The sequence below is a fragment of the Rhinopithecus bieti genome, unplaced genomic scaffold, assembly GCF_001698545.2.
Source record: "Rhinopithecus bieti isolate Rb0 unplaced genomic scaffold, ASM169854v2 scaffold_8135, whole genome shotgun sequence".
In the NCBI taxonomy this organism is placed as follows: domain Eukaryota; kingdom Metazoa; phylum Chordata; class Mammalia; order Primates; family Cercopithecidae; genus Rhinopithecus; species Rhinopithecus bieti.
The window spans coordinates 112,553-123,152 of NW_016805664.1; the positions used below are offsets into that span (position 1 = coordinate 112,553).

Consider the following 10,600-nt stretch of genomic DNA (forward strand, 5'->3'; position numbering starts at 1 on the left):
CTCTATCACCCAGGCTGGAGTGCAGTGGCCGGATCTCAGCTCACTGCAAGCTCCGCCTCCCGGGTTCACGCCATTCTCCTGCCTCAGCCTCCAGAGTAGCTGGGACTATAGGCGCCCAACACCACCCCCGGCTAATTTTTTTGTATTTTTAGTAGAGACGGGGTTTCACTGTGTTAGCCAGGATGGTCTCGATCTCCTGACCTCGTGATCCACCCGCCTCGGCCTCCCAAAGTGCTGGGATTACAGGCGTGAGCCACCGTGCCCGGCCCTTTTTTTTTCTTTTTAATTGAGAGAGAGGCTCATTCTGTCGCCCACGCTGGAGTGCAGTGGTGCGATCTCAGCGCCTCAGCCTCCTAAGTAGCTGGGACTACAGGCACCCACCACCACAGCCAGCTAATTTTTGTAATTTTAGTAGAGATGGGGTTTCACTGTGTTGGCCAGGATGGTCTCGATATCTTGACCTTGTGATCCTCCCACCTCAGCCTCCCAAAGTGCTGGGATTATAGGTGTGAGCCACCGTGCCCGGCCCTTTGCGCTGTTCTTAAACTTTACCGAGGTTGCCTGTTTACCCTCTGGTGTGGAAAGAATGGCTGTAACCTAAATTACTGAGTTTTCTTTTATTCACTTTAGGACTATAAATCCATCCTAATTCAGCTAAAAGTGGTTTAGTGAATTCCTATTTCTTTTGTCATCTGGAAGGTTGCAGCTCTGTTAACAAATTGTTCTTAGTATTTCCTTCTCAAAATATGTTTGAGAAGATGGCTGGAGGGGAATAAAACTTACCAGCAGGCCCAAGTGTGCCCGTGACAGGAACTAACTCTTCTCCACTTGAGTTGAACCCCTGGGGCAGCTGCTGGCTCCGGTGGCCCGCCCCGACCTGCGCATCTCCCCAGGTGTGTGAGCATCTGCTCCCTGGCCTTCAGCATGGACGGCATGTTCCTCTCTGCCTCCAGCAACACGGAGACCGTGCACATCTTCAAACTCGAGACTGTGAAAGAAAAGTGAGTTGCAAATATACGTTCCTTTAAAAATGACGCAAAACCCTTTGTCCCCTCTTGCTGCCGGAATGGGAGGTAAGCACGGGTCTGCCCACCCTCTGACATCGTTAACCGGTGAAGACCTTGAAGCTGGCCATGAAACGAGCACCTCTACATCCAGGCTTGGCAGTGAGGAGGACGGGCCCCAGCAGATGAGCTTCTCCCGCAGGCAGCATGCAGGATAGACAGAGGCCTTGCGTAGGGCATGGAGGGCCCAGGTGGACGTCCTCTAGTCAGTGCGGATGGCCCCTCCTCAGGTTCCCCTCAAGACAAAAGCGTTCGTGATCAGACAGCCCATGAATGGCTTGTCTCTTACCTGCACACGGGTAAGCAGAGAGAGACATGGATGGCTTCCACGAGTATTTATTATTGCCACGAATATGTAGCGTGACAGGGGTCTTCTTATCTTTTAAGAGGGTCTTACTCTGTTGCCCAGGCTGCAGTGCAGTGGTACAGTCATTCATTGTAGCCTCCACGTGCTAGGCTCAAGCCATCCTCCTGCCTCAGCCTCCTGAGTACCTGGGACTAAGGCATGCACTGTGCCTAGCTAATTTTTAAATTTTTTGTAGACACAGAATTTCGCTATGGTGCCCAGGCTGGTCTGGAACTCCTGGGCTCAAGTGATCTGCTTGTGAGCCACCATGCCCAGCCTTTCTTTAAAAATTTTAAAAAGAACATCCCACTCAGATCAGCATTACAATAACATACTTTAGATGGTCAGAAATAAATTTTGTTACGTATATTTCATCACAATTTTTAAAAAGACAAATGGAACATGCCGCACCCTCCCTCCCAAAAAAGATGAATAACAACACAAATAGGCTACGGGAAAATAACGTTTTGGGGTCTATACTCAAGGTTTTTGGAGACTTCCGTTACAGAGACCTAGCAGGGGTCATCAGTTAGGCCCTAGACGTCCTCACACCCTTGCAAAGCTGATGTGTGATCACCTGCCACGTCTTGTCTGTGGCCACTCAAAGGCTGCGGCTGCTTCTCCCTGAAGCTGAGCGCCCCCTCCTTCGACACCTCCCAGAGGAAGCCCCGTGACGCCCCCGGGGCCCTGAGTGTCTGCTTATAACCAACCCTTCTTAACTTTCCTGTGAAGAATGGAGACTTTTGCTGTTGGCTGCAGAGCTGTGCGTCTGTGTGAGTAGGGGGTGGCCATCCCCCCGGGGCGGGTACAGCTTCATGTGTCTAGTGGCCTTTCCTTCCAGACCCCCAGAGGAGCCCACCACCTGGACCGGGTACTTCGGGAAAGTGCTCATGGCCTCCACCAGCTACCTGCCTTCTCAAGTGACAGAAATGTTCAACCAGGGCAGAGCCTTCGCCACGGTCCGCCTGCCATTCTGCGGCCACAAAAACATCTGCTCGCTAGCCACGTGAGTAGAGCTGGCACCTCCGTCCCCCACCCCGTGTGCCTCAGGCCGAGGGCCCCAGTCCTGGTAGCTTGTGACCCCTTCCATGTTTCTCCCGAACAGGAGCAGCTCCTTAGAGCCGACACTCCATCGAGAGTTGTCGGGGATGGGAGGCGCCCTGGCAGGTGCTAGGCTCGCCGCTCTGTGTGGGGGTCCATTTCCACACGGTCTCCCATTCTGTTTTGTGGACAGTCTGCGGTTTTAATGAAAGACGTTAAGTCAAACCTTGTGAGCATGCCATAGTTAACCCTTTGGGGCCACAGAAACCACACTTGCCGAGTCTCAGGCGTCCGTCTGGCCCCAGGGTCCAGCTTCAGAACACATACAGGGCCTGTGAACGTTCTGGGATCGTCTAAGGTTCTGTGCTGAGTGCAGGAAAGATTGTCATTACATCCAGTGATAGGAGGGCTTAGGGCTTCCGTGCGTCTTTAAACATCGTTTTCCAGTTTTGTTATCTGACTAGTGTCCTCGAAAACTTCTCTGACGACGACTACCCATAATAATCCCAGAAGCCACGAAACCAGCTTCGTCCCGCTGTCGTCTCCTGTGGGCTTCAGGGCCACATAATAAATCCCAGAAGCCACGAAACCGGTTTTGTCCCGCTTTCTTCTCCTGTGGGCTTCAGGGCCCCATAATGATCCCAGAAGCCACGAAACCGGTTTCATCCCGCTCTTGTCTCCCATGGGCTTCAGGGCTCAGCCACGAGTGCAGCCTTGGCCCTGTGAGCTGAGGTCAGTGGGCACCAGATGCCTGCAGCTGCTCTTGTGCTCGTTCTGCTGGGGTCTCTTCCCTCACCTGCCAAAAGTGAGGCTGCCGTGTAATGAGACCGTTTTGTGACCGTTGTCTAGAATGTGGCTGCTCTTTGTTCTCCCTAGAATTCAGAAGATCCCGCGATTGTTGGTGGGTGCCTCCGATGGATACCTGTACATGTACAACCTGGACCCCCAGGAGGGCGGCGAGTGCGCCCTGATGAAGCAGCACCGGTGAGTCTGCTCCGGCCGCTTCGCGGAGCTGCTCCGTGCTGGCAGGGGGCTTTTGGCGTATGTTTGTTTATTTCCTTGCAAACCATGACATAAAGGGGCAGATTCCAGCATGGCGGCCCATGCCGCGCAGGTCGGGAGCTTTGCTTTCCCGGGTGAAATCGATGCCACCGCAGGACAGGGAGCCCCGGGCTGTGGCTGGCAGCGTCAGGGCTCCCTCAGGGACTGGGCACAGAGACGACGCAGGGGTGGGGGGAGCCGCATTTGTTCTTAGCTGGGGGAGAGGCGCAGGGAGGCCAGGCCCTCCTCCGCAGGGTGGAGTTTCGCATTCGGAAAGGAAGGGCGCAGCGTGGTGGCCGCCACAAGTTGGTGCACGTGGTTGAGAGCCTCTTGTCTCACTGTGAGGTACAGGTTTGTCCTTGGAAAACAGGGAGTTAACAGTTGTTCATCAGGAAGTAATGCATTTTCATTCCGTCTCACACATTTTTTTATCATCAAAAAGTTCCAACAAAAATATAATTATTTATTTTAGAGACAGGGTGTCACCCTCGCCCAGGTTGGAGTGCAGTGGTGCATTCACAGCTCACTGCAGCCTTGAGCTCCCGGATTCAAGAGATTCTTCCACCTCAGCCTCCCTAGTAGAGGGGACTACAGGCATGCAGCACATCCAGCTAATTATTTTTTTGTACAGGGTCTTGCTAGGTTGTCCAGGCTGGTCTGGAACTCCTAGGCTCAAGTGAGCCTCCTGCCTTGGCCTTCCCAAGTGTTGGGGTAACAGGAGTGAGTTGCTGCACCTAGCCTTTTTTTTTTTCCTTTTTTTTTTTTTTTGGTGAAATGGAGTCTCGCTCTGTCACCCAGGCTGGAATGCAGTGGTGCGATCTCAGCTCACTGCAATCTCCACCCTCCCGTGTTCAAGCAGTTCTCCTGCCTCAGCCTCCGTAGTAGCTGGGACTACAGGCTCCTGCCACTGCGCCCGGGTAATTTTTTGTGTTTTTAGTAGAGACAGGGTTTCACTGTGTTAGCCAGGATGGTCTTGATCTCCTGACCTCGTGATCCACCCACCTTGGCCTCCCAAAGTTCTGGGATTACAGGCGTGAGCCCCTGCGCCTAGCCTAGCCTGACTTTTTCTTAAAATAATGAATCCTAGTTATTAGTTATGTTCTTCCATCGTAAAAGTGAAATACTGCCTTGTTAGGTATAACTCCCTCTTTAGACTTTCCATGTAAAACTCTTCATGTAAAAATGTGTACAGATACACAAGGAGATGAAAGTTGCCATGGCGTGATGAATGCCTGGCACCCTGTGTGGTGAGTAGCATGTCAGCTCTGTTGCGGCAAGGTGGCCAGTGTGTGCTGCCCGCGAGGCCGCCCTGTGTGGAGACACTGAGCTGTGTCGCTTTCTCCCCTCCAGGCTGGACGGCAGTCTGGAGACGGCCAATGAGATCTTGGACTCTGCCTCTCACGACTGCCCCTTAGTCACTCAGACATATGGCGCAGCTGCAGCCAAAGGTACTTACGTGCCTTCATCCCCAACGAGACTTGGTAAGGGGCGTGACGCAAACCTGGAAGGTAATTAGCCCCACCCACTGCCCCGGAGTGCTCCTGCCTCCTGTTGGCTCCGGAGCTACCCCACCGGCTCCTCATTGGGAAAGGAGGGGACTGGTTCTGAGGACATAGGCGAGGTTGGTAAATGGGTTTGCCAAGGCCTCTCAAGGCTGAATTCAGTTTCCTTTACTTTTTTTTTTTTTTTTTAAAGTAGAGATGCGGTCTCCCTGTGTTGCCCAGGTTGATCTCAAACTCCTCCTGGGCTCAAGTGATTCTCCCACCTCAGCCTCCTAAAGTGCTGGGATTATAGGCCTGAGCCACCGTACCAGGCTCATTTTCTCCGTTTTTGAAGAAAATGTGGTCATCCTGGCTCAGGTGACTCTGGGGGCATGTGACTTGCACCCAGACTGGCCACCTCTCAGCCAAGATGCCACCCTGAAAAGTACTGCCAAGGGTTTGGCCTCGGGCTTTCCCTCCCACCTTTTTTTCGTCCTTCAGCAAATCTGCATCGAGTACCGCCTTCGTGCTGGGCTGTGAAGTGCAAAAGCTGTAGGGGAACGAGGCCAGCGGACTCCCTTCTGGCGGCAGCACTAAGACCCATGCACAAGATCCTCCAGCCGCAGCCTTGGCTGTGTGAGCCACCTTCTTTAAAAAACCAACTTGCACTCCAGCGGGAGAGCCTGTGGTTTTGCACCCACGCAGGACTGTCCCACTGCTCACCGCCACTCCCATCTGTGAACCGGCACTTCAGTGGCTTTCCAGTTCGTGAAGCCCGCCCTGAAAGTCTCTTAGTGTCGTTATTTTTTCCTGGCGTTATTTTTGAGCTCTGTGTAACCAGCTTGAGGGAGTTTGTGGCCCGTCCATTAGGGAGCCCCTGTTTATTGTGCAGGTGTCATTTTGACATTTATGAATGTCAGAGAACAAATGACTTCATCTCGAGCTACCAAAGGCTGCAAAGATTTCGTTAGAAAGCAATCAGAATTCAGAACATCTTAATACAGGCTGCAGTTTATAAACATACACCAGTGTTTCCAAAACACAGTCCTCAGTTTGTGTCATGGGGTCTGTGGTGTGTCCCCAGCCTTTGAAGGGTGACTTCATCGTCTCTTTGCAGCCTACACAGACGACCTGGGTGCTGTGGGTGGTGCCTGCCTGGAGGACGAGGCCAGTGCCCTGCGCCTGGATGAGGACAGCGAGCACCCACCCATGATTCTTCGGACTGACTGAACTTGACCTGTGACCTCTGACCTGGGGAGCAGAGAACACTGGCTTCACAGAGGACTTTGTGCATTGCTGCTATGAACTTTGACCTGAGTCAGTGGAGAGGATGGCAGAGACTTTATTAAAAAAAAAAAAAAAAAAAAAAAAAGATTGTAGTAGTAGTCTTAACTCCATAACGCTGAGGACATACATCGTTTTCACTTCAGTGGCTTTTAAATCCTGCTTATGAATTTTAGCTTTTTGTTTGTTTGTTTTCTCTTTTTGCCAAAATTCACTGTTTGGTGAAGCCCACAAAACCTCCTCGCTTTGCATGCATGAACGTGCCAAGCCAGCATAGGGGAGCTAGAAGCCACTTTCCAGCCACCTGCTGTTGTGTTTTTTAATATCTGTACATTGGCCAGGCGCGGTGGCTCAAGCCTGTAATCCCAGCACTTTGGGAGGCCGAGACGGGCGGATCACGGGGTCAGGAGATCGAGACCATCCTGGCTAACACGGTGAAACCCCGTCTCTACTAAAAAATACAGAAAACTAGCCGGGCGAGGTGGCGGGCGCCTGTAGTCCCAGCTACTCGGGAGGCTGAGGCAGGAGAATGGCGTAAACCCGGGAGGCGGAGCTTGCAGTGAGCTGAGATCCGGCCACTGCACTCCAGCCTGGGCGCCAGAGCGAATCTCCGTGTCAAAAAAAAAAAAAAAAAAAAAATCTGTACATAATGCCGAGTGCATAAGGAAGCTGTGGCGTTGTGCACAGTGGGTCTGGTTGTCAAGGCCAGTTCTGCAGTGACAGGCCCAGGGGCTGCCCACCAGGTGTGCTGGGCGGACTTCGGCTGGGGCAGGAGCCCTCTCTCCCTAGGGCCCCACCTGGACCATTTTCCCTCCGTTTTATTTTGTTAATTAAATTCTTTCCAAATTGGATCACTCTGGGATTTCTTCCATGGTGGACTTTTGTTTGTGATCTTGTTTTCCATGTGAATATTGGAGGAGAGCGAGGTTCCTTCTGATACTAAAAACCTTTCTTCTTTCAGGCAGCAAATGAACTTGAAAGGTTGCCTGGACTCCCTGGAGCAAAGGAAAGCAATTTTGTTTGTATAATTAAATGATCTGTTCTTCTACTTTACTCTTCCTGTTGAAAAACTGTGTGATTTTTTTTTTTTTTTTTTAAGGAAAGTTTGTAGCTACTCCTATGCCCAGGAAAGCACAGAATTCAAGTGTGGTGGCCGTCTGAGCTGTCCTTTCGCGGGCCCTGCTGTCTGCAGGGGCTTCCTACCTGTGTGAGAGGTCGTAGCGGGAGACAGCGACAGAGAGAAGGCGGCTGGGCCACGTCCTTCACAGGGCGACATGTGCCTTTCTATCTTCATCTTAGAACATTTCCTCAGCAAACCGATGAGAGATTGTGGTTGCAAGCTTCAGTGTTTGCCTCACTTCCCTTTCCCTATTTACGGAATTAAAACAACCTCAAGTACCTCAGACTCTGCATTCCAAACCAAGACACCTAGCAGCTAAAGTGTTGAGGGCATTTAAGTGGAGTTAATGGCAGGAGAGATGGTTTTAGAATCTTTGGAGTGGTGTAAGTTACGGATAGAAGGGAAAAGGCAAAAACTGTATTTACCCTGCCTTTGCAGGCTCGGGTTTTTGAACCGAGGAAGGCTGGGACACCTGTTTCCAGATGGTTGTCATGGTCACACTGGGCGAAGAGCTGGAAGGGAGTTGCCACCTCCGCTGAGCGGCTGCAGCGAAATGCCCCAGCGTTTCTGGGTTGGCTTTACGGCAAACTCCTAAATGCAGGGGACGCTGGAGTCGGACTCAACTACACAGGCTTCCTCTCAGCCGCTGGTGTGCGGCACACAGAACATCTGCATTAGGCAGAGGTGCAGGTGGGCTGATTGAACTTTTCCTTCAAACCCTGCATGTCTGTCCTGGACCTTTGATGAAATGGGATCCCGGTCACGCAGGCTGAGGCAGTGGGGACCACCGAGGCCAGAGCGGGCTATGCTTGAGCAGGGATGAGAAGGGCTGCCGCAGCACGCAGCCTTGACCCACGCCCGTGGCTTGTGGTGCAAGGCCAGAGGGCTCTCTAGAACCTGACCGTGCACTCCATCTCCTGGGAGGCACGTTTGGCTAGAGTGAGTGTTCATGGGGGGGGAAAGTGCACAAGAGGTACGGAACCCTGAGCTAGGGTTCCCCATCACCAAAGAGTGAGCTGCATTTCCAGTTCTGTGTTAAAGTGCCGTTTGTTCTGGTGCCTGCCTGTCATGAGGATTTGGAGACTCGAATCTCCTTTGCCAGGTCTCTCTTGTCTGTCTTTGGGATTGGTAGTACTAGAAGATGCAGGGAATTCTCTTCCTCGCTCAGCCTCGGCTTCCCACACTATAAGATGAGGCAGTTGCAGAGGAGGCCTCGGATGTCCTGTGACCTTCGGCCCACACTCCCCCCTCGGGTGGCCCTGGCAGGGCTGGCTGGGTGCTTTCCATGCAGACCACAGGAAGCCCTGTGCTTGCCTGGGTCAGGGCTAAGCCGTGCACTCTAAAGAAGGGAGGAGGACTGCAGATTCTTGGTCGAGAAGAATGAAGAGGATTTCTATGTTTGCTGAGCAGCCATTGTGGAGGGTTACCCGCCTCCACTTTGCCGTTGGCCATTTCACTCCCACCAGCTCCTCTTCCTCTGCTTGAACCCATGAGTCCCAGCCTCACTGGCGGCCTCAGACATGCTCGGGAGTGACGGGGACAGAGAGAGGACGCTGAGTTGCCGTTTAGAACTCTTACTGCTGCGCCAGAGACCCAGATGGAGAGGGACCCGGAACCAAACAGAACATGTACTAATTTGCCGAACTCCAAACTGTACACTCATATTCATTTTTTAATTATATTTTTCCAAACTTCAAAAAGGACAATGAGGGTGGGGGATAGGAAACAAAACCTGTAAACGTTGTGAATGGGCTCAGTGGACTCTGGGACCAAACCTGTAATCTCCAAAACAATGGGACCAAGAGCTGCATAGAACCTGGAGTCAAAAAGAACTGCTTCAGTCGTGCTGTACCGCCTGCCTAGCTGTGGGAGCGGGCAGGGTGCCTGGGAGCCCGCGTTTTCTGGACTGCTCGCAGGACTCATCCCTACCTCACGGCTGTTGTGAGGTGTTGTGTGACTGCGTGTCCTGCAAACGCCCAGCTCAGTGCCCAGCTGGCGGTGGGCACCCAATAAATGCTACAACATAAATGTGTCTTCTGCAATTAAACACAATTTTTATTCAGTTCTGGTGTTTGAATAAAGAGCCAGGAGGGAGGGAGGTGACAATACGGGTAAGAAGTGTAATTCAGAGGCCAGGCATGGTGGCTCACACATCTAATCCCAGTACTTTGGGAGGCCAAGGTGGGTGGATCACTTGAGGTCGGGAGTTCGAGACCAGCCTGGCCAACATGGTGAAACTCCATTTCTACTAAAAATACAAAAATTAGCTGGGGGTGGTGGCACATGCCTGTAATCCCAGCTACTCAGGAGGCTGAAGCAGGAGAATCACTTGAACCTGGGAGGCAGAGGTTGCCATGCACCAAGATTACATCACTGCACTGCAGCTTAGGGGACAGAGCAAGACTGTCTGAAAAAAAAAAGTAATTCACATGGAGATTACACGTGGGTCTCTTTCATCCCTGCCTTTTCTCTTAACAGCAAGCTTAACGCACAGGTGGTGCGAGCTGGTCTGGGAGGTGGTGGGCGCCCTGGAACAGCAGGCCCTGCCTCTGTCGGGGGACCCAAGGAGTTCCATGGCTGCCGCTCCCTGCCACAAGAGAATTGGGTGACTCTTCCCACGCGTGGTTTCGTTTGGAGAGGAGAGTCTTCCTGCCTCCACAGCCAGCAGCAGGTCCCATGTGTAAAAAGCCGGGAGTGCTTTGGCCACAGCTTAGCCAAGGAAATGGGACGAGGGGTGGCAGAAAACACATTCCTGACTCATCCCTGTTGCTCGTCCGGTTTTTTTGGTTTAGTTTTCGTTTTGGGTTTTTGTTTTTTTGAGACAGAGTCTTGCTCTGTCACCCAGGCTGGAGTGCAGTGGCACAATCTCAGCTCACTGCAACTTGCATCTCCTGGGTTCAAGCAATTCTCCCTCAGCCTCTTAAGTACCTGGGACTACAGGCACGCACCACCACGTCCGGCTAATTTTTGTATTTTTAGTAGAGACCGGGTTTCACCATGTTGTCCAGGCTGGTCTCGAACTCCTGACCTCAAGTGATCCACCCAACTCGGCCTCCCAAAGTGCTGGGATTACAGCCGTGAGCCACCTGGCCTGACTGCTCGTGGTTTTCATAAGCAAATTGGCAAAGGGTGGGGATGGGCCAGGCTTCTTGTTTCGTGTGTCCCCTGCCCTACATCTTTGTATACCAGACCTTTGCATGCAGGGAATGACCGAGTCACTTGT

At 52.3% G+C, this 10,600-nt stretch overlaps 1 protein-coding gene across 4 annotated transcripts in view; it reads left to right on the forward strand.

The window, feature by feature from the left end:
* WIPI2 (WD repeat domain, phosphoinositide interacting 2) overlaps positions 1 to 6,414 on the forward strand; it is a 45,019-nt gene extending 38,605 nt beyond the window's left edge. For 2 of the 4 annotated variants that reach the window (XM_017873355.1, XM_017873352.1), the window contains 5 exons: positions 894 to 1,001; positions 2,252 to 2,416; positions 3,328 to 3,435; positions 4,843 to 4,973; positions 6,091 to 6,414. In XM_017873355.1, the coding sequence (XP_017728844.1) occupies positions 894 to 1,001; positions 2,252 to 2,416; positions 3,328 to 3,435; positions 4,843 to 4,973; positions 6,091 to 6,203 (625 nt within the window). In that variant the 3' untranslated portion in view covers positions 6,204 to 6,414. The remainder of the gene's footprint in view (positions 1 to 893; positions 1,002 to 2,251; positions 2,417 to 3,327; positions 3,436 to 4,842; positions 4,974 to 6,090) is intronic. The other 2 variants (XM_017873356.1, XM_017873353.1) reach the window with 1 other exon arrangement.
* The last annotated feature ends 4,186 nt before the right edge of the window (positions 6,415 to 10,600 follow it).